General features: G+C 39.7%; 1 protein-coding gene across 3 annotated transcripts; it reads right to left on the bottom strand.

The window, feature by feature from the left end:
* Positions 1-49: 49 nt before the first annotated feature.
* ppp1r16b (protein phosphatase 1, regulatory subunit 16B) lies at positions 50-24,327 on the bottom strand. 3 transcript variants are annotated; one of them, XM_079460103.1, is made up of 11 exons: positions 24,133-24,327; positions 13,462-13,840; positions 5,938-6,008; positions 5,115-5,260; positions 4,809-4,912; positions 4,194-4,318; positions 3,480-3,605; positions 3,204-3,279; positions 2,956-3,085; positions 2,536-2,662; positions 50-2,382 (listed from the first exon to the last, which is right to left on the bottom strand). In XM_079460103.1, the coding sequence occupies exons 2-11, from the start codon at positions 13,721-13,723 to the stop codon at positions 1,966-1,968; spliced, it is 1,584 nt and encodes a 527-aa protein (XP_079316229.1). In that variant the 5' UTR covers positions 13,724-13,840; positions 24,133-24,327; the 3' UTR covers positions 50-1,965. The 3 variants fall into 3 exon arrangements, with proteins under 3 accessions (XP_079316229.1, XP_079316230.1, XP_079316231.1); XM_079460104.1 differs by having other exon boundaries at positions 23,876-24,216; XM_079460105.1 differs by having other exon boundaries at positions 24,018-24,182.
* Between the last annotated feature and the right edge of the window lie 527 nt (positions 24,328-24,854).

Raw genomic sequence — 24,854 nt, 5'->3', positions numbered from 1 at the left:
TGCTTGTCTGTCCAAACAGATCAAGAAACAAGACCGCTTTAGAAACTGATCAAAATATACAATTTATTGAAAATACATGAATACAGTGATCAGTGTACTCCAGTAACTATAAAATCAGTAGTTATTTTTCCTTTTATCGTGGCAGGAAAACTTCAGCTGACTGTAACACAGAAGCACGATTCTCTCTGTCTCTAGTCATATTTCTACTTCAATGTCCAAAATCACGAGCTACAAGAATACTGTATGCTACAGCTGTATGACACCGGTGCGTTTGTCTATGTTCAGTCACGGGCTCCTTCATACACGTGATGCATCAGGCCCGTTTCTGTCATACAGCATTGTGTGTTTGTAAAGCAGTTTAATGTCAGTGTTTTTGGCCTCTGATGTGAACAGTGTTAAGCATTTTCAGTCATATTGCATTTCGGCAACTTTCCATAAAAAGGAAACAAATTCCAAAGATTATTTACATAAGTGATGCATGAATGAAGTTACTGTTGATAAGAAGGCGGGACTACAAGAATATCACTGGACCTAATTGGCTGTTTCTGACATTCTGAACTTCTGGAAGACTTTGGCACCCGACATGAGAGACATATTCCAGTTTGAACGAGTTATTACTGCATTAACTAAATCATGTATGATTTACATGCACAATACGTAATTCTGTCTGGATATGTTTCTCATTCTCCTCCCGTGGTGTTCATCCCTGATGTATGCATTAAAGGGAAAGTTCACCCAAAATGAAAATTCTGTCATCATTACTCAACCTCAGGTTGTTCTAACCCTCTATAAATGTCTTCTTTTACAGAGATTTGGGACAATCTGAGCGTGAGTAAATGATAACAGAATGTACATTTTTGGGTAAACTATCCCTTTAAATGACGGCTACAATGTTCATTTTATTTTCCTCTCAGCAGCTAAACCCGTCTCACCTCTAAAGCACATGTAGAGCAGTCACAACGCTGACAGACGGGTGAATCTCACAATACACAGCCAGGTCACATTTCACCCCAAAATTCTAATGAAATAAAGAAATTAGCTTATTAATACATATGTAATAAATCTAGAATTCTGTACATAATTAAAAAAAATTCTGGGAGCATTACTTGCATTGTAGCAATTTACTGACACAGATTTTGTCCCCTCTCAAATTTACAATTTCATTAATCTTCATTAAACAAAATCCATTACAGTCCACTTATACTGTATTACTTGTGATGTTATTTTCTTTAACCACATTTCAAGTATATATAAAAAAAGTCATATTTTTGGTGGTGAGATGCAAGCTGGACGTGTCCATTTAACACTGACATACAAAAATACTGACGTATGTGGGACGTTTCTTTAATTCATCCTTTCTATAAATCGCTTCATCTCTCTGCAGTACAATAAATAAGAATCTTATAGTACAGTGGCTTCTATGCACATATATGAATAAATACTGTACACAATACTTTTGGGCCCTGTTGCCTCTCACATACAGTACAGTAGATCATCACAGGCAACAGAACGCTGCAAACGTTTCATTCTGGGCTGAATTCTAAACTGCACAACAGCTCAACAATTCCTCAGCTTGAGCATCCACAAACAGTAAACCTTTGATTTCTCTTGAAGTCAGTTTAATGAGTCGGTGTATAAATCATGAATCGGGTGACGGACGGAAGCTGTGCAACATTTTCTTCCTATCGAACAACCCGTCTTTCCTGTGCCGGGATCAGACAGAGTAAGACTGTTTTCGGATCCTCATCATCGGTTTATAGTACCACACTTAACTCTACATCTGTTTACTTTGTTTACCCCACATGCCTCTTCCTGCATTTCTTCATCAGAACACCTCCAGGTTTGGACTGGAATAAGCAGTAAAATACGGGGATCTACAAGTTGTGGACACATGCTGTTCTGTTACTAGTTAAATTTGGCCTCCATCATTGTGTCCGTTCAATCAGACACATGGGGTCCTGGAAACTATGAGACACAGCAGCAGCTGTGAGTTTTGGGGTTCTCGTCTTCTATTGGCTGCTTGAATTTCAGAAGGGGCGGGTCTCCGCTGGCCGGCGTGAAGTAAACCGCGCTGCCGTTGGACGACACCAGCGGCATACGAGGATATTCCGGATCGGATTTGGTCTCTGTGGCTAGCGTGGAGCCATTGCCCAGGTGACCGTTGAGGACGGGATGGTTGAGGAGTTTTGCTGCGGCCCGCTGCTTTTTGAGTTCTGACAGCGTCTGAGGGCATCTGGGATTAGATTCCTCGGTGGGTGGGGAAGGGGTATGGTCGTGAGGCTCGGGGCTCACCGGGTCACCGTTAGGAGCGGAGAGGCGACCGTTGTGTCTTGTTTCCTCTTTCAGTATTCCAGGAACTCGTGGTGGATCCTCAGGCTGCTTCTACAAAACAAAAAAAAAGTAACATTGCAACTTGAAATGCATGTCAGGGTGTGAAATGCATCAGACTGTGGGCATGTCTTTAAGTAATTGAGAAGCACATGTAAGAGTTTAATGTGCTCCAAATCATGTGTATTCGTGCTGGTTTCTCCGCACCGTGTTTTGGCTGTTCTCTTGCTCAGATTCTTGTTCTTCTCGTCCTCTCCACACGATGGCTTCTGTCTGATACTCTTTCCGACAGAGGTTATGTCTGTCCGACAGACTCGCCCGCCGCACCACTTTACTGCACACACATAAAACCAAAAAAATTATTATTATATAAATTCATATACACAATAAATTAAATTGCACTGTAATAGTTCTTAGATAAAGATTTTTGTGTGTAATGCATGTGAACGTCCAGCAGGTGTCAGTATTGTCTTTGTTATGCGTGTAGCATGTTATTCGTGTGAATATCTAGCAGTTGTCAGTATTGTCTTTGTGTGTAGCATATGATTCGGATGAATATCCAGCAGGTGTCAGTATTGCAAGCGTGTTTGTGCAGCCTGTAAATGTCCAGCAGGTGTCAGTTTGTACCCGCGGCTTCCTGTGCTACTGGTGCGGCGACACAGAGATGTCTTGTGCTTCAGTTGCGACTTCATGATGATGTCGTGCTTGTGCTTTAACTCCAATAGATGATTCCTGAACTCCTCATCTTCACACAGATCTGAAATCACACAGCAGTAACAAAAGCTAAGTTGTTGATTGATTGACTTGTGCTTTGAATCATGTGTTTTCTCAGCTCAGTCTGGTACATCAACAGTATATCAGAAAGGAGTCTGTACCTATGGGCGTCTCCTCCATAGAAGTCTTGGCGTTTAGATTGGCACCATGTGAGACGAGCAGCTCGGCCACATGGACCTGAAGAGGTGAAATGTGATAAAACAAATGAGCCACTATAAAATGATCCATATCAGATGACATTTAATAATTTACTGAGGACTCCACCTGCTGCATGACTTAACTTGTCAGTGCATACAAAACAACTTGTTAGCCTGTGAGTGTTCTCGTGTGTGAGTAGGTGCGTTTGTGCATAAGTATGTGTGGGTTTGAGCGTGTACCTGTCCCCAACACGCAGCAGCGTGCAGTGGTTGCCACCCATCAGAATCTCTCTTATCTGTTCTAGCTCCACCCTCTAATAGCAGTTCTGTAGCCTGCGCAAAACCGTTAGCTGCTGCGATGTGAAGCTGTAAAACACAGACACATGTCAACACTACACACAAAACAGTTTATAACTTTTTATATTTAACAATTAAAACAAGCGATCAAACTTAACATGAGGGCTGACGCTTAAAAGTTCTAACATGTTAATAAGAACACTGATAAATAATCAAAGAAGCTGTGTGTGTGAGAGAGAGAGAGAGAGAGAGAGAGTAACAGGACTTGATTTGATATATCGTAAATGTCTTGTGAACATACATATGTCTAATAAGCTGTGGATAGATAACAGCTGTTCAACAGTCTAACATCATCTCCACACACTTTGTGCTGTAACACATACTAAGTGCTGGATGAAAGCTGATCTGACAGCAGAGCTGTGGCTCTTATTACAATGTTTGTTTGGCTGGAGAAGAAAAGATCGTCACAGTTGATAGTTAGTGTACCTTGAGCTCAAATGGCAAAGCATTGCAATAGCAGTGCAAAGGTTGGTGCACCGCAAGTTGCTCTGGATAAAAATGTCTGCCAGTTGCACAAAGATAAATGTAGATGACGAGAAACCCTAATGCTATGAACTCATATAGGGCTGTTATATGCCCTAGCCTGTGTGTGTGTACCAGCGTGGCCCCCTGCGATTCTTGCTGGTTAACATCAGCTCCATCCTGCAACAGGGTCTGAATATCTCTCAGCATCCTCCTCTCCACGGCTGCTCTTGTCTCATCGATCATCTCCTGAGTGATGCCTGTCATACACACATGGATTGGATAGTACAGCCATCAATCGAATAGTAATTGGGAGGAGCAGCTTTCATTTAAATCCTGATTGGTGGTTGTAGGTGTCACGTTTGAGAGCATTTGAGAGAAATTTGCTATTAGACACTGACCGTGACCAAAACAGATAAAAAAAAGACAATTCATCCCTAGTAAATGATTTATTCAGTTAGAAGCAAAATGTTTAAAATGATCTTTGATACTATAAAAACCATGTAAGAGAGATAGCGGTCAGTGCCTGTACTTTGGTACAGTGTTGGAGACAGTTTGATTGGACAAAATGTACAACTTTAGAGTAATTAGCTAAAGAGTCTCTCTCAGGGTCAAAGTTTAATGTCTCTGAACAAACTCATAAATAAAGTAATGGCGCAACAGGAGGACATTGTTTGTCAGGGTGTGAAATACTAATAACCTTTAAGATGAAGTTGATAACAGTGAGACAGGATCTGCTGTGGGACTCACCGCGGTTTGCCATGGCAGTCTCGATGATGTCCAGAGTGGGGTCGTCTTCACAAAGGTCATAGGGCATATTACCATCAGAGTTCACAGCCAAGAGGTCAGCGCCTCTGCACAGAGACATACTGATCTATTATACTGAGCTTATACCCCCTAATTCCCCTAAACTCCACCCCAAAACACAAACAAGTGTTTCAGAATTCTGTACTTTGTATGTCTTTCTATATATGAGGATACATCTTCAAGTTGTAATACCCATGTTGTTATAAACCACATTCAAACACACACACGCGAAAAGACACACACACTCACTGTTGGATGAGGATCTTGACGAGACCCGTGTGTCCACAGGTAGCAGCAGCATGCAGTGGAGTCCACAGCTCGTTGTCCTGAGCGTTAACAGTCGCTCCATGAGCCAACAAGATCCGGACCATGTCTTCATAATTATCAATGCAACACTGAGAGAGAGATTTACATTTGTATTATGATTTAAAATGTTTCTTCTCGGTTTCACACTGTATTTCATATTCTTTTGCATCTTCAAGTATTTGCATTAGAGTTATTGTAAACTAGATCACACACATTTGACATGGCCTTGCTGCAAATTCTTTGTCAGAATAGTTTTTAAGTAAAGCCAGCCGTAACTAAAAATGAACTGAGAGAGAAACATATCTGTAAAATCTAGATGTTTTATGATCTTGTAACATGAGTTAAATGTATGACTCTGCAAATTTGTGAACAAACCCTTTAATCCAATGTTTGACTTTCTCAGATGACATGTGACAGACAAACTGCAACATCGTCACATACATGTAAAACTAGAGCAACCCATAACCACACACATTCAGACCAAACAGTTACGCAAAAGAAAATGAGTTTACAAGCAAAAAGACATTGAAGCTCTGACAAACACACACAGAGGGAGAGAAGTCATCTGTTTGTCTTGAGTTTAATCCTGTCCATCGGCCCTGGAGAAAGTGTGAGGGAGTTTGGGCGAGAGACTGAACACAAAGCCTGTCTTTCATGAGTGCTGCAGGTCTACAGCATTACTCAACACCCACACAGACAGACAGACAGACAGACAGACAGGAAGAAAGACAGACATTCAGCAGATGGACAGAGAGACCGACATTACCTGGTGCAAGGCCGTCAAACCGTCTTCATTACAAAGATCCGGAGGTATGTTGTTCTTTAGCAGATATCTCACTGTGAGGGAGAGACAGAAAGAAAAAAACATGAGCTTTCTAATAATTCTCTTTAAGTTTAGACATTCAAACACCGACTGTTTCACTACACAGTACACACAAAACATATTTTAAAAAAAATATTTTCGAAAGTTCAACATAATTTTTCCACTTTTTGCATCATTCATCAGTAAAACAATGTTGTCACTTAAATTAGATCGTTGAGGGTTTGTAAAACATTATCTGAGGTTGACACCAGTGGATAAAATCTGATTGTACACCGGTGTAAATACAGTTTCAATTCTTACCGCAGATCACATTATTGAGAAATGTCTCGAACAGTTGTACGATAGTATGATAACCGGACCAGACAAGTTATGAATTATGAAGCACAATAAGTGCTTTCAAAACCAGAACGAGACATCTTCAAGATATCTAAGACATTCTATTCAGGAGCGTTAAAAAAAACTTGACTAAAAATGATGAGCGTCATCAACACAACACTTGAACGAAATACCCTTCACTCAAAAACACCACAAACTTCATAACTAACAAGTGCTGATCATTTCCCAAACAAGCGTTAATGAATCTAATCACATCTGATCTCAGTCGGTAATACTTGTGAGGTGCAAAATGTATTTTCATAGATTAAAAAAATCTGTTTAACGGATAGAAAGTTCTGTAAATTCTGTAACCTTGTTTGACATTATTGTACTTCCTCAAGTACACTTCCTAGAAAACATTCCTCTTTTTACCAGCGTACTGTCACTTTAATCTGGCTCTCACAGACAGCTTATGCTCCTTACTATTAATGGACGTCTATATTTGACACCAAAAGACCAGAAGCTTCACATTTCCCATGAAACAGGGACAGAAGAGAGAGTGTGTCTATAACACGGTGTGTATAGATGTGTGTTGTGTGTGTGCACGTGTAAACTCTACAGCTAACAAATGTGCCCACACAGAGTGTAATACCAGTAGTTTTTGGTCCCGTGAGGAAAACAGTTTATAGATAGAATTTAATGGTGTTTATTTAAAAATGCAGAAATATACATGCTATATACAGTTTGTATAGTCTAAAAATCCTTATGTATATGGGAAATCCTCATAAAACATGAAAACCCAACATGTGTGTTTGTGAAAGAGTATTCGTGAGCGTGTCCACTCTGGCTTTGGTCCAGTCATCTTTAGTATGTCATTTTATAAAGTCTCACAAGGTCTCTTGTGGCTCAACTCATTTAACTGTGTCAGACAGCTATTTCAATTGTTCTCAAAGTTACTATTTCTATAGCTAACAGTCTATTATCATCAGATCACACCAAACACGAATGGAGAAATGGAGTCGCCGCAACAGGCTGTGTATTTATCAGAGGTTTATTATTCATTTCTATTATTTATTATTATTATTTTTCTCTGGTCATGTTACTGTTGCCGAAATGTATACACATGCCCGCCGACAGACGGCCAAACAGACAGATTCCCAACCCACTTCACTATTGTGGAAACAGAGGCAGAAGATGTGCCTGCATTCCAGCACAGGGAGGACCTGCAGATAAAACGCACAGCAATAAACAAGAGCACTGGAAGAGAAGAACCACACCCGCCTGCTGCATCTTATCAGCGCGTGGAGATGTAGCGGCGCTCGCAGCTCTGATTCGGGAGGGGGATTTGTGTCAGAAATCATGGTGAGATTAAATGAGCGAGCGAGACTTGCATATTCATGCACAAATCACACACACAAACATTCTTTATTTTTACTCATTAACGGATGTCTATACAAGCTTATACTCTATCTAGTTCCCCTAGTAGTAAAACTACAGGGCACTACCAAACCAAGCGAAAACAAAAACGTACAGTGTAGACTCAGGCCAGACGCAACATAAATATTGTTTTGCCCATTACAATAATTACAGTAATTTTCAGACTAGGCACAAAAAGCATCTGAAGGCTACAGTCCGCCGTAAAATAACAGCTTCATAATGAGCAACGTTATACAGAAGAGGTGAAATAAGTAATAAGGTAAGCAAGCACCGGCAGCCACAGGGGTTACACAACGACGTTGTCTCATCATTCTCTCATAATGTCAGATATCGACTCTGAAATACTCTCAACATTACAGATGAGATTAAAGTTTGACCCAGGCTGGCAGCCGACATGAATTAATGGATTAGTGATTAACTGTAAGGACATTAGATCTTCATATTTAGCATTGTAATAACGCTGTGACTGTGAGATTGACACGTTGGAGAGTTAATGTGTCACTCCAAACCACTGGCCTACATTCACCACAGGTCTGGTGCGTGCACATCGTGCATAGTGCCGATTTACACTCTTTAAAACACAAATAACACGCGCAATGACATACTTGAATTATCCTGCTAAACATCTCAAGAGGCTTTGCGAGTTTTCCGATTGAGTAAACGCAACGGATTAAAGGAATAAATATTCCCTGCATCGTCTGCAGCAAATTAAAATGAATGACAAACATGTTTTCTGTGTATTTGGGGTTTGGGTGGAATTCATAAAGTCTATTAAGAGCTGTAGAAGCAAGAACTTTCCCCTCTTCGCTCTCTCACTGTTCTGCTAGTAGCGGATGAATGAAATGAATGGGACACGTAGGTAAAACAGACAAATTGAGAGATATTAACTTAAATATCTTTTATGTTTACATTACTGTCATAGGCTAAATACAAATAAATATAAACATGGTTTTCAGATGACACTGTTATTTTAGGTACACATTAGGGCTGTCAAACGATCGCGATTAATTGCATCTGGAATAAAAAATTTGTGTTTACATAATATATCTGTCTGTGGACTGTGTATGTTCATTTTGTATTTTTGTATTGTACATGCTTATTTTTAAGAAACATAAAAAAATAAACGTTTGTATATCATTTAAATGATTGCTAAATATATATAAATTCATGTAAATATTTCAATATGTATACAGTATCTGTATTTTTATTCTGTATGCGATTAATCGAGATTCATCGTTTGACAGCCTCAGCTCACATAAGATCAAATGTTCTTTCAAACATTATTTACTAAAACCAATTACAAAATCTATACATATTTATTTATACATATCTAATTATAAAAAATCTTAAATACATACCGAGGCATAAAAAGAAACATCTGTGATCATGCTTTCATAACAGTGTCCGGTTGATCACATCACATAATGTGATAAACCCCAAACAAACTTACACAGCTGCCTCCTAATAAGTCTTTTATCATGTGATCTCTTCTGGCGTCTGAACTAGAGCCATTACACAACAATCCCAAACATTAAATGCCACTCCTAAAATCCACATCCCTAATCACACAAACAGACACAGGCGGAGGATGTGAGGATATTATGGGTGAGTATAGTGTTGCTGAATAGGCAACGTGTTTTTCGCTTAGCAGACTGCAAGTACCTTAAATGTACACACACACAGATCTGCAGCAAACAAAAAGCCTGAAGGCATTGAGATGTTTACAAAACCCAAAGATTTAACACCATGAAATCGTGTAAACCATCATAACCTGCTGCAATCCTCACATGAAAAGAGATTTAGTGAATTCACACCGATGTGAGCGTCTTCCGCTGTGACCTTCAGTACATCATTAGTGATGTTTGCCCCTCCACAATGATACAAACACACAGCAGTACATTTCAGTGTTTAGATGGGGGGGCTCTTTTGATGTGGGTCAGTAAGCAAACATCTAGCAAAGCCCTGGCAACTGCTTAGCAGGGGGGCGCTGCGAAGACTCATGCAGACACTTCTTTCATAAAAATTTAAAGACGAGACATGCATTATTTCTGAACTAAATTTTTAGTTGATCTCTTAAAAGTGAACGACAGCCTCTGTAATTCTCTCTGAATCAGTGTCCTATATACACCATTAAGCCTGTGCAGTAGTTCTATGCGTCACAATTCACATACTTACCATCCTAAATAATATTCAAACTTAAAATTAGTGTTTCCCAACCTGTAGTGTGTTAAATGGAGTAACTGGATGGTTCCTTCCTTTGAAAACACAAAGTGCAGATCTATGCACACTCATCTTAAGAAGCTACACGTTAACAATGGCCATGCAATCAAATGTTTACACTTTCCATTCTGTACAAAAACTGTACATCATTTTGGGGTATTCTATAAGCAGGTGAATTGGGACAAGCAACAGTCGACTGCACACTAAACCTGAGCTGATTGAAGGAACTGGTGGAGGACGGCAGTAATAAAAGCATACAGCGGGATGTTCTAGACTGCCGTGGAATGTTAATGTGGACTTCTGGGACAGACAGTGGGCCTCTGGATAACCAATGAGGAGACACACACACACAAACAGTGCTAGACTGGGAAATGATTGACAGTAAAACACTTCCTGTTTCTCATTTTTCTAAACAAACAAACAAATATCAAAAACACAAGTGACAGTCACCAAGCAAAGCACTATGATGAGCTCTATTAATTCAAATAGATCAATAAAAAGCTTGTCACCTCTTCCTGTGTATAATCAACACATTTACATCGTACGTGTCAGGTCTGAAACAGCCTGTTATAGCCAAGTCTATCACCTAGTTCACATGTTCAGAGATGGTGTGTGTTAAACGCATATGTTGGGTGGGAGGATGTTGCTCGGAACAGATAGAGAAGATCAGAAATACTGAATCTGAAACGAGCAAGACTTGTGTGGACCTGGAGAAAACAAACTCTGTCCTCCGCTGACCTTACATGAGTCACATCAGGATGAGTGAAACATCTATTTTCTTTTTAATTTGAAGTTAAAATGTTATGTATATAAAACATTATAAAACTAAATTAAATAAAACTTAAAGCAATCAGTATGACTTGTGTAATTAGGCACAAGCGAACTGAATGTATAATGCAAGCAATTTAGTTTTGTGATGTGCCGCACGCAGACACAGGCTGCACCATTATTAGGTGTTATCATAAAACAGAAAGACTCTACAAAAAGACAGCTGGACTTCCTCTTTTTACATCCATTATAACCCGTGTTCCCAAAAGTGCTCAATATATTAACCAGATAACAAAAACAGGAAGTGAGGTCAGTCAATCAGATTAGAGCTAGTCAGAGCAAGAAAGCACTTTCCAGCTTTGTGATCAATAAACATCAGGCGGTGACCGCAGGCAGCTTGTCCGAGCATGACACGTTTACCCTCAACCAGACAACACCGTCAACATACATAGCTGAAACTCGGGATATAAAACTGGCCTGATTCTGGTAAACAGGCCAAACCCCGGCTGCCTGTAACCACATCCAATTAGGTGCCATAAATAAATGTTTACTACCAGACTCAACTATGCTTTTACTAAAATCCTTTTATAAGTCAATTTCTACCTTATTAAGTTATCCAGAGATTTATTTTGATAACACAAATCAATACAAATATAAACACTGTCCATTAGCCAAAGCTTTATAATTCACAGCGTTCCCCTGATGGTGTCATTGACCTCTGTCGAGTCGTTTGTCATCGAACGCTCGTCAAACCTTGAGCCAAAGAAAAGCAATCCGTCTTCACGCAGACGCCCTGCAGTTACAGAGTTGGCCAATATAGCAACCATTATAGAAAGTGACACCGGGGGTGACCGCAGATGCAGAGTAATCGCCTCTGAGGGACAGATTCAATGTGAAAAACCAAGGCAGTAACCTACAGCACTAAACCAGAGATGGAGGACAGAAAACCAGGCCGGGTAAAACAAAACTACAGAAAAACACATGGTAAGGATCTGGTTACCTTTATGGTTAACTGCATGTAAAGATCTGCTGAACATCTTTTGTGTCCTACTGAAGAAAGACTCACAGGATTTTAACTAGTAAATGATGAAAGAATTGATGAAATGCCCCTTAAAAAATCCACAGACTACCTTGAGGTCACATTGCTGTCATGGTTCAATCAGCTGTGATTGGATGATTAAACTCGTGTTTACAGGTGTGTTTGGATGATTTAACCACAGCTCTGGTTGTGACAGAATGAGGCTTTTGCACATCCTGAACACACAACATTATTTGGGTTTTAAATATTTAAATGCATGTCTATGCCCCCAGAGCAAACGAGTTATATAAAACTGTATTTGTCTATATCGTGTATTCGTCTCGGCGGTCTATAAATAAATATGTATCTGTTCTCGGTGATATGCTGATAACGTCCTCCGCTCATTACGGTTTCATAAGACGCCTTGACCCTCTTTCATCATCATCCTCGCCCCCCGCCATCGCCTACATCCCTCTCCAGATGAGCACAATCCAGTTCTCATTTTATCTAAAGTTCATGTAATGAATTACAGCTGAATAAAAAACACTGCAGATGAATTGATGTCCTTTATAAGATCACGCTCGACCAATCACATCTGGAGGTAACGCAATAAATATTTTCCATTCAATGACTCACACTTCATTATGTTCATTAAGTTTCCAGAAAGAAAACCGTTGTAACTACTACACCAATTAAACTTCTCTCTGACTTTGATGTCACCACTTGGTCTTTATCTTGGTCTTCATATACAAATACAAGTTCAGTAAAGAAATACGACACACAACTATATGAGTCAAGAATAAAAATCCAGGGTTAGATTCATACATCTGGACCAGCCTGACACTGTAACACTGACCGCAACACACAGTATTAAAATGTATTTATCGCAAAAACAGCCTGAGCCGTGTCATTATATAAAGAATGAGCACAAATGAGTTTAAATCAGACAAACCAAATGTGGTATCATTACAACGGTTTCAATTGTAGACTTAACGACATATTTAGTCAAAATAATTTGAAGTATCACAGATTAGTCTTGGCAAAAAACAGCTCTATCAAACCGAGTGTAATCTCAACTGAGATTACGCTTCATTGATAATCTGATGGGATTAAAGCACAAACCAATCCAGCCTGAATCGCCCTGCTGGCGCATTTCTCATGCAGGGCAATGCTGCGTGTGTGTGCTGCATATGGGAGGTTTCTCTTGGGAGTGTTGGGCAGGGATTCCATCAAGCGGTATCATATTTTGATGGTGTTTTTCAAACAGTAACAGTACAGCCAGACATCTCAGGCTTTTAGACTGGAAACAGAAAAGCATTTGACCGCAGCTGTCAGCCCCTCACTTACTCTCAGGGTGCCAGGGAGGCATTAGAGCCCCCGGCCGCAGACAAGCTATTTAGTCGCATCTGCGGTCACCGGCACTTTTACATGACCATCAGAGCATCGCTTCAATTCTTTGCTTCTCATTAAATCGTATGATAAGGAGACGAGATTTCAGGTGACAATTTTCAACTTGTGGATACACAAACACATTTTATAAGGTCACTCGCCTTTCAGAAAATCTTGCAAAACACACCCTTTGCATTAATTACTTATTTTACAATAACCAATCGAAAGACAGCGAATTGCTCACTTCAAAGTTTCCAGACCGTTCAGTCGCATAACATGCAATGAGCACAGTGTACACATCTTTCCGGACACAGCCTTACCTTCATCAGTATCGTTCCTCGCCGATGCCTCCAGCAAAGCCACGTTCGCATAAAACGAAACCCTTCTTCTGTTTTCCACCATGTTCCCATGGGCCCCACGGCGTTTGTCGGCCTTGCGCTTTTTGTTTTGCATTTCCTTTTCGTAGACAGCCCATCGTTTAAGCTGCTGCGTGCGACGCTTCTGAGCCACTCGGAGGCGCTCTAAGCTAGACACTTTATCTAGCTGCTGAAGCTCCGTCAGCAACTCCAGGTGATTGGCCATGCTGGGCTACAGGTGGATGGTGCGAGCAGAAGAGCGGAGAAGTGGATGATGGTGGCGAGGTGGGGTCTTTAGCAGGGGCTGCATCTTCCTGCCAAACTTCCAGCCTTCATCCTCAACCTGGAGAAACAAACAGAGAAATGCAGGTCAGTCTCTGTATTTAATCCAGGACACAACACTCACCTGCCTGCGGATTAGTTCATTAAAAAGAACTGCCAAATGAGCTACATGAACATTCTACAGATGTAAAATGCTGCAGGTAAATACATTTAGTATAAATATATATTAAGGAATATTATACATAATAAAATATCCATTTTATCAGCAATGGGCTCCAGAAAACGTCCAGTGACGTTCATTCATGCAAGAATCACTGCAGCATCCAGTATTTTATGTTCCACTGGAGAGAGAATATAAATGACTGTGTAAAGATCAACCGTCTCTCCACAGAGCATCGCTCTGTCTGAAGCTGTGAGTCTCTGTGATGTTTCCTCATATGTAAAATGTCAAAATAAAATAGACAGAACTACAAAACACCTATAGTATCTCACTGAAACTGAGCGTTGAGCAATCTGATGTTCTTTACCTGTAGCCGGAAGATAAAACGAGGGATTGAAGTAAGAAACTGAGCCGTAGAGAGCAGAATCTCAGAAAATTCAGGAGTGGGCTCTTCAGATTTGGGCCAGTAAGCAAAAAACATAGAAAGCTTCCCAGAAAATTGAATGTTTTATGCCTTGTGCTTAATAAGATACTGAAAAAATAGACATCCAAACGAATCTACCCCAGAAATACTTACTTTAGCAAGCACCAGGACCACAAAACACACATACACCCGAGCACTACACACCAGGCTTCATCTTGTTTTCTTGTTGAGATTCTCCTATACAAACCTATCAGCAGAGCCCAATTTAACACCGTGTTCGCTGCCAGTATGGCAGAGGATTAAAGGACCCCAGTGACTCACTGTAATTTATCAGAAGATGCAGAACGGGCCAAAGGCACTGATGGTCTGAACAACGTGGGCTCTTGCACAAGAGCAGACGAAGTTTCCAGCTTCATCTGTACTGCTGTGAAATTTTCCGTGAAGTGGGCAAAGCACACACACACACACAACTGTCACATCCTGCCACTAGCAAACGACATCTACACACGACGCAAACAAGCCTAACCACTTCCTGTGCATATCGCCAAGACATCTCATACACAAGCTTACATCCTCCAGAGGATGACACAGAGATTCATCGGAGTACAGATCATCGAGAGGGGGAGTGTGTTCGGCCCCCGACTGATACTACAACAAGAGACAGATTGTTGACACGTGGTGAAATGGCTACTTGAAATGTTTGTTAGCGTGGATGCCATCTGCATTCGAATGTACTCAAACACATACAAAATTCTCTTTTGAACGATAATATACATTTTTTAAAAATATCTCTAAAGTCTCTATCTTTACGTCATGACACAACTTCCTATAAATGTGTATGTGTCCACTTTTACCACATCAACAACAGTAGACTAATAGTACCATAACAGACTAATACCCGAGACTGCAGAAGGACAAGAGAGAGAGATAGTGTGTGTGTGTGTGTGTGTGTGTGTGTGTGTGTGTGTGTGTGTGTGTGTGTGTGTGTGTGTGTGTGTGTGAGCGTTTTCTATGCACTTCAGTTATAGTGCATGTGTGCTAAAGCATCAAAGGCCTCATACACACTCACACTCAGAGTCACACACAAGTCCACTGCAGATGGACCACACAAACCCCAGATACTAGAACATGTGGCCAATTTAAACGAGGCCTGAAATAACTCTGAAAAGAAAAAGATGAAAGAACCCCACAAAATAATTTGTTACATTTTTCATGTTCTTCTCGCTGTTTGAGACACAACATCCTTGGGGGTGCCACGGGGTTTCATGCAAGCGAATTGAAAAAGTTGCCGATAAACAGTCAGCGTCGAGGGTTATTCTACATGCCTTCAAATTTCCTGAAGGCCTAAAACATTTACAAGCCTTTCACGCCAGTAATCTGAATATGGAACATTTGCATCTTGACATGTTAAGTCAATCTTATTATCTTGTATATGTCCAGCAATCAATTTGCATTAACAGCCATGCTTTTTCATCCAATAACTGATACTCACCTTCAGAGGCTGGACTTCTTTTTGGAATTAAATCTCACCAATCTTACAACTCCACATGCAAAAATCAAATGACCATCAGCTGATAAACCAAACCATTATCCAGTCCCTTCCTCAGTCAAAGTTTCTGGATTTACAACACAACAGTTTCACGTGTGACTAGTAACGCCTGATTCGCGACTGGGCCATCAGAAAAATAAAAATTATGCTTTACTTGCGACACTTTACCTTATATCAATTTCAGTTGCAAATACACAGATATGGGCGGTATTGAATAAGGGGTTCATATCTGATCGGCATCCTTCTCGGATGAGCACCAAAGATCTTCGGCCTATAGTACCGTGTGAGCTGCCATCACTTTAATACAGAGACTGTCGTACAGAGGCCAGTTGAGGTAAAGGTCAAGTATTGGGTAAACACAGGTTAACTAACAGCTACACGCGCCTCTGAAGTCGTGTAAACACGAGTGTTGTTGTTTAGAAACAACACATACTGTATTTTTTCCCAGCACATAACTAGATTAAAGATCCACACGGCCTCACTGATCAAATACGACCAGAATCAATTAAATTACCTGAAGCAAGCGAACACACAGACCAGTGTCACCTGAAACAAGCTAATAAAGAAATGTTACATCCCGCCCGGGTCAGGCCGCTGTCAGTGGAGAACTTGCCCCGGGGAAACTAAAGAAGCAGGACAGACTTTATTAACACTCGATTAGAACAGGGCTAATGGAACTGACTGAACAACATCTCTAAACAAGCACAGCTCACTTCAATAGCGCTGTGTGCATTTTCTGTTCTATTTAGCGCCTCCATGCCAAGCTGGAAAAATACAGCACAGAAATCCTGATATAAACGTAGCAGAATTAGATCCGAAATATGTCCAAATGTGCAAAATATATGTATGATTTTCAATTAGCATTAAAAAGTAAACACAAGAACCTTTAGATTAACATTTAAATACATAACATACCATAAAAGTATTCCCTGGAATATACTGAAATTGTTGAAACCAGTGTAACTTGTTTAAGACGACTCTATGATTCCAGTCTAAACAATCAGGTCGTAGAAATGTTTACGAGGCATAAACACACATGTACATGATTAACAAGTGTATGATGCAGTGACATCACACCCCCAAAGGGGCAAATGACCATTCCATCACCTGACACAGAACCCTCTCGCCCTGCGTTCTCATCAATAATGTTGTTTGCTTTATGTATGTGAAGGCAAAGCTGCTGTGAAAATCATATATATATATATATATATATATATATATATATATATATATATATATATATATATATATATATATATATATATATATATATATATATATATATATATATATATATATATATATACACAAGTAAACTATTTTTAACAACTGTTTTACTTCACTCCGAATAGCACTTAAATTCTGGTAAGAGGCCGCTATGCATACCATAGCTGAAGAAAATAAGTCAAGATTTAAACTTAGATTTCACCCCTGACCCCTTGGCACACATTGTGACCTCTTCACAGGCTGCCGAACTCAAAGCAGCATATCAGTAAAAACTAAACAGCTTACAGCCAGTTATCCCCCTAAAAAATGTGCTACGTGATAATGATTGTATGTAGATACTGAATTGAGGTTTTTTTTCTAAACTAAAGCTAAAACGTCTCATGTTCTTAGAACAAGTACATACCTTAAAAGTCGGTTTAGTAATCCTCCTCACATAAAGACTAGCAGGGTAGGTACAAACTTTAGGCCTTCTTGAAAGGGTTAAAAATGTACGCAACCAATTCAGCCATTAAACTTAATGTGCCCACTGCCCATTTTAGCATCCACTATGTGACCATATATAAAGATACATAGTTTCTTAACAGCGCTATGAATCTAACAGTCTAATTATTTTTACACTAATGGTCATATATTACATTAGGTCTAATAATGCCATGTATTCTATATATTATCTCCAATTTATTTTTTTATTCTGTACTATTTTCATTATTTGTACTAAAATGTACTGTCAAGCTGCTTTGCAAGAAAGTAAAACTGTAAAAAAATTAATAAACTCAATTCAGTTTTCAGCGTACATTGCAGAAGTGATGGATGGGTATTTCAAAAGAACTAAAGAAAGCTTTGAGTTAGCATTTAATGACACGTTTGGTTCAATCTCCACTTCCAAGAGCGGAGCAAGTAGGACAAGAGATCCAGCCTGGAAACAAGAATGTTCAAGGACATCACAGACAGAGAAGGAGAGAGAGAAAAAAAGCGTTATTGAAAATATTAGTTTAAGCTCTTTTTGGGTCAGGTCTCCCCAGCTAGTGGCCCAAATCAGGCCAGCTATAGAAAGCACACGTGCCTCACATGAACGAACACATGCATGTTTCTGCACAACAAAGATGGAGTGAGTTCTGCCGTCACCTTTATCGCTTTATCTCTCCATCAACAGCGGTTACAAGTAATGTAACTTTAATGAAATAAGGTAAATGGTTAAAAATGATTCAAAAAATGATGATCACAAAAAAAGTATAATCTGTAAACGTTTAAATCCATCAGGATTGAGGGAACACAGGAAAGGGCTGTGTGTTTGTTTTGTCTATTTTGGGCCATTCTGATGACCGCCCACCACAACTGTACATCACGTGCTGTGTTGTGACATCACTAAACCCGTTCATTTCGGAAAAAGATTGTGCGTTTACTTTTGAAAGATGTGACCACACCTTCACAGCTAGACTATTTTTTCTACTGTGACCGGTCACCTGACCAACTTTTGCCGCACAAAACAGCCAACAAACCACCAAGTCTTCTATGTGTCTATAATGCTTTGTTATAAGTAAAGCTGCACTTTATATTAGAATGTGACCATGAACATTAGGAAATGAATGACACGTTGAATATTAATATTGAATACTAGTATAAAGACACATCTGATCTGACTGTGGTAAGCAACATTAGCCCTGTGGGTTTAAAACTGAACCTGTTAATGCACTAAAAGCCATTTCGACGGAGGACTGCTTCAAAACTTTTCTAAAAGTTTCAAATGTGGTTTTGTCAATGTTTTACCACGCATAATGTTGATGGCTGACCGCAGATCAACGCATCCAATCTCTGTCAGACTCAGACATTTACTTATTGCTGTCGAAGTCACATTTCCTGCCAACTCACTGGTCCTGTCTGCACATGTGATTAGTCGAACCCTGGCAATGATTCTGTCACTTTCAGCACAACTTCATTCTCCATAACAATTTCCCACAAACCCCTACCTCACCGTAACAGTGCTGTTATCTCTGGCAATCGTCTTCTTAATGTCAAATTAAATTGAAGACACGGCTAGCGATTCCCTCTCTAGATTTAAAGCTAATTAAAGAACGCGGGCGAGAGCGGTCGCTCTCTCTCTCGTCTGATCCTGAAGCAAAGGAGCGAATTGTTCTTTTTTTGGCTGCATTTACAGCACAAGCTTTTAGAGTAATGATGGCTTCTCATCAATATTTCACATTGGACAAACGTCTCAACAAAGCATCAGATCCTGCAGATGAAACGCAGAGGCCATAAATGAATGTAAAATATCATATTGAACTGCGTGTTAATTATGCATGCAAGCTGGTTGCTGAGAAGCTGCATCTGCTGGCGGCTTTGAATAATGAGGGCACTCTGCAACTGTGAAGTGACATTAGAGTCGAAAACATGAGCATGCAAGCATACCCTCACACGTTTGTGCGTAACTACTGGCGTGCAAGCTGCTCGGGCAGCAAGGGATGCTAAGTTTCCTGCACTGTTGAAGATAAACAGACAAATACACACTCCCCCGGCTGAGCTGCAGCAGGACTGGTACAGGGAGGTACAAGAGAAGCATGTGCCTGATAGAGACAAAACAGCAGCACTCAAAACATATCACATTCCAAACCCAATTCAGCAAAAGGGCAAAAGGAAACATACAGGTAGATCAAAAGTAAACAATCCTACACCGATGGGATCTTGGTAGGAGGAAGGTTACTATCTATTTCATGTATTTGAAGATCAACAAGATTACGGAAAGAGATCTTGTTTTAGTTTGATGACTGATAACGAAACCTCTCTCAGTACACAGCTCTCTCATCACTTTTTACTTGATATCACTGTAAAAACAACACAAGTACTCTTAACCTGATTAAGGCCCGATGCACATTTCGTGCCTAAAACCATACAGAAAACACGAGCCACACTGCATTCTCCTATTTTTCCAAAGCGCCTGGACTTTGCGCTCTCCCGGCGTCCCTAAGCAACCTTGGGCCACGATAGCTGTTGATAGGAGGAGGTATAAACAAAGGATATATGAAATATATGTCGATATATAACTCTGCTACTAGATTTAGTTATGCTGTGATCATCGGTGTCCATCTTCATTTTTTGTTTGTCTATATTGGCTGGTTGTTTCTTGTCACATGACCTAAGGGTGCGCTTGCTGCTTTCTGAAGGTGTGCCTGAAGGTACGCCGATTTTGCCCCCTATTTCCGCACGCCTGCAGCGTGTCTACATTTTTTTAAACGAATATGCGCATGGAAAAGACGCGAAATATGAATCGGGCCTAAGGCTAGGGATGTCAAAAAACTATTTTCTTGACACAATTATCAAGGCCAAAAGAATTCACAATATCGAATCGTTACAGGTATAAATCTTTAGAGATAAATTAACGCTATAAAAATATAAAGTTATTTGAGCGTTTCATCTTTTTCAATAAACCACACTCAAAATATAAGAAAATAATTTATGCATTGCCACCACCTACTTTGTTTGAGTGTCAATACTTTCAGCATCAAAGGAAGATGCATGATATCTCTAATAACCTACTCGTCATAACCACTCCCACACAATTTAAGCCCAATAATAACAGAGAACATCATGGAGCTGGAGTGTTTACATTTTTTAGGGAACTCAAACTTAACAACGATTCCATTGATTTTATCTACACTCCAGCTTCAAAAGGACTGTCATAAAAGTCAATTACAAACCCTCAAAACTTTATGACTATTGTCAATTCACTGTGTGTAACACTGTAAATGAAGAAAATGTTAAATATGTCTCACAAATCACTTCAAGCCAACAATACCAGTGTGAGTGGCATCTGTTTAAGATTAGTCAAATTCTAACTTTCAAAATAAACGTTTAATGCAGCAACAAAAATTAAAGCACAAAGCTCATGTATGCAACATCTGGTCTTACAAGCATTTGTGTTTATTGGCCCATGTTCACCTAACAACAATGCAAGGAAAGGTCCTCTAGCAAATCACTGCGGCAGCAGAAGCTTCCTACTAGCCCTTTCTGCGATGTCACTTCCTGTACCGGATGTAACGCTGTATCGGATTGGCCAAGAGTGCTCCTAACCAAACAAAATCTCACATGGAGAACCAATGTATGCAAACCAACGCAAGCATATCCATACAGACAACGACTGCACAGGAGTGTTGTGTGGGGTGTAGTGAGAGAACAGAAGGAGATATCTGTCTTGTCCTCCAACAAACAGGCCCTCGGTGGTGCACACTATCCCAGCATGAGTTAACAAATATGTGGCACCCTGCTAGGGGATCAGCAGACCGAGAGCGAAACCGGCGCTGACAGACACATACAACAACAATCATCTTTCTACTGTATTTCCGTGAAGTTGAGTAATCTGCATAATGTTTGCTCTTTTTTTGTCCTTTATAATAGATTCTTACTCTAATAGCATCTAGTGCAAATGCAGACTGAAATGGTCTTATAGAATTTAAACGTGCTCCAATTGGTGGTTCTTTAAATGGCTGTCATGAAGAACAGCCATAAATTATTAGACACTGGCAAAACATAAAATCTGAGGCTTTTATAGATTCATCACAAACGCAATTAATGGCCCACTGGTGAGGATAGTGCATCAAAGACTGCCCCTTCATTTCCTATGGTGATCAATCAATTTATCATAATCCTCTAATTTAGTGTCACAAGAACCATGGTGATCACCCCCCCCCACAAAAAAGTGCTTCTTTAAACATACACTAGACTAGACACTTAAATGAATCACACACACACACAGCGTCTCTTAATCCAATTCACCCACAGTTAAGTAAGCTGTAAACCATGGTGTAAATAGGTCTGGCCCCAGATTAACGAAGAACATTGTAATCTCGGGCCACTATTAAACCGAACACCTCCGCAGACAAATGCCACTTATGGATTTTACAGCAACAGGTGTCCTGAAATGTCTGAGATTAATAAAGGACATCTGTCTTACCCATCACCTCTCAGACCTCCTACTGTCAATATTACTTAAATACCAATCTCGTTTCTAATAAGGAATAATTTAATAATTCTCGAACACAAACGTCTTATTCAGCACAAGACACAGTTCAGAGTCAGACGCAGAAAATAAACAACTCCTCAAGAACATAATCGTGGCATAACAGAAAGTATAAATATTTATACCTGCTGACTATTTATTTTACATAAAGCAAAGTAATGACAGAGTGAGACACTAACAATAAAAATGAGGGTGATGTCTGTCTGCAGCAGAGGGAAGGGGAAGTGTTTCGTCTGCTGTAGTGCAGGTAGACACGCAACGACAGCGTGTCAGACAGAAACAGAGTTTCCTTCTCCAGCAGCAAAAGGTGTGCACGCATCTCAATTCCCACAAGTGTGTGGATAAACACTCAGGTCCGTGAATACTTCATAAAACGGTTAAAGGTCACAAAACAACGGTTCATATTATCAGGGTAGAATTCGAATCGATCCCCTCCATTTACACTGATATTCGTCTCTAATAGTGTGTTCAATCCAGGCGAACAAACTTACCATTAAGAACGACAGAACAAGACCCTCACATGTGTTTAAATGGGGATCAATGTAGGAATTACTACAGTATTTTTAGCTTTATAAACCACATAAAGATGAAAGTTTATTACACATAAGTACCTTCCAACTGAATGCTACATCGTTTCCTTTTAATGTTTTATCTAAACTATAAAAACATTCCGGTGGTTGAAATATTTTGTATGGAAGCCTGTTTCCGCCAGGGTTGGGAATATTTTTTTAAATTAGTAAATCGACTTAGTATCTCATAATAATGACTTAGTTTCTGATTATTAGGAGACACTAAGTTGAAATTTCGTTTTAGTTTCTCATTATTTTGAGATACTAATTCATTATTGTGAGTTACTAAGTCATTAGTAAGTCGAAATTTCGACTTAGTTTCTCATTATTTTGAGATACTTAAGTCATCATTATGAGATACTTTGTCATTATTATGAGATACTAAGTCATTATTGTGAGTTACTAAGTCATTTGTAAGTCGAAATTTCGACTTAGTTTCTATTTTGAGATACTAAGTCATTATTATGAGAAACTAAGTCATTATTATGAGATACTAAGTCATTATTATGATATACAAGTCATTATTATGATATACAAGTCATTATTATGATATACGAAGTCATCATTATGGGATACTAAGTCATCATTATGAGATACTAAGTCATCATTATGAGATACTAAGTCATTATGATTTACTAATTTGAAAAATAACCCACCCTGGCGGAAACGGGCTTCCACAATTTTGTGTAGTACACTGGAGTATGATTTAAATAACGTTCCCTCAACATATGAATGGAAAATACTGATTCATCTAATAGCACTAGATTATGGCAGCCAAAGTACTTTAAGGGAAGTTTAAAAGCGATACGTTGTACCTCTAGGCATATTTCATAGAAATTAAATATAAAAACAGCTGAAAATATCGCGTCAGGTCCAATTTAAAGCACAACTTTCATGAAAAATGAATGCAAACGTATACTTAATGGACGTAGTCCCGCACAACTCAAAATATACCGCACTAATAACAACTTATTCGACTTAAACAAAAAGCAAAATAAAACGTGACCCGCGTGGAGATTTGAAAATAACGGTGAAATTCCTCAGACTCAACGAGCTCGCGCTGACTGACAGCGGTTCCCTCACACAAACAAACACACGGAGATCATCTCTCTAACAGATGCACACATGCGGATCAAAGGAGCCACATCATACTCACCGCGACCAGAAACTCAGCAGAACCGGAGACACTCTGTGTGGAAATACCGCATTTACTCGAAACGAGCCGTTTAACGGAAACACGCGTTCAGAAAGTTACTGAGGAGCGAGAAGAAGAGGAGGCGACCGAAGAACCTCCTCACCTCCTCTGACTCCGCCGGACGCCGCGCTGTCTCCTCTCCGACACTTTACGCAGAAATCCCTGTTCAAAAGAGCTCCGACCGCGGAACATCTAGAGGCGTGTAAATGCAAACTCACCGCGCGCTCGCCGCCGTTATATCCAGACGTTAATCGCGGAAAAGTGCCGTGATGCGTCGCGCGCTTCCCTGCTGCATGAAGTGAAATGCTCGAGCTCCGGCGCGAAGCCACGCCTCAGAGGCGGGGCCACAGCAGCTCTGCAGGAAATCATCTTTGTGCATTCATGACACACATGCTGTCTGAGAGCTTGGCCGCTTGTTGCACATCCCTTTCATCCTGTTAAATACTCAAATATCAGATCAATAATTGTTACTAACACAGGAAAATAAACTGTTGATTTATTATAATAGAAGTAAAATAGAGTTTTAATGAGTGGTTAAAAGTATCTCTCTAGACAAATATTTTAAACGGCTGCTAAATAATTTATTTTAATAAATGGTAGTATTAACACTGTATTTGATAATCATGTTTTAAACATATTTAAAAATATCTTATTGTCAATACTTGTGTACTTTGTAGATACATTTTGACCTAAATTGGAACAAACAGAGGCTCTCTTGTATCATCACTTAGTGTATTATGGTATGTTTTTCCAAGGGCAGAATTATATTTTTATACATACATTTTTGGTGGGTATCAGTAAACGGATCCAAATTCCAAATTTATCTCAAATTCCACGTTCCGAAGCTCAAGAAGCTGGTTTGTTTACAGTTTGGGATTTACGGTTAGTCGTGTGTATCCAAATGAAAATGGTGCAGGGGAGAAAACGGCACTTAATATTC

This window comes from Barbatula barbatula, assembly GCF_947034865.1.
Source record: "Barbatula barbatula genome assembly, chromosome: 7".
Taxonomy (NCBI): Eukaryota; Metazoa; Chordata; class Actinopteri; order Cypriniformes; family Nemacheilidae; genus Barbatula; species Barbatula barbatula.
This window is presented reverse-complemented; position numbering and strand designations above follow the sequence as displayed.

Excerpts from the sequence above, each read along its gene's own strand:
- ppp1r16b (XM_079460103.1), bottom strand. The coding sequence starts at position 13,723 with ATGGCCAATCACCTGGAGTTGCTGACGGAGCTTCAGCAGCTAGATAAA. Across the intron at positions 3,280-3,479 it reads CTGCTGCGTGTTGGGGACAG|GTCCATGTGGCCGAGCTGCT; the intron begins GTACACGCTCAA and ends TCACCTCTTCAG. Across the intron at positions 3,086-3,203 it reads TATGGAGGAGACGCCCATAG|ATCTGTGTGAAGATGAGGAG; the intron begins GTACAGACTCCT and ends GTGTGATTTCAG.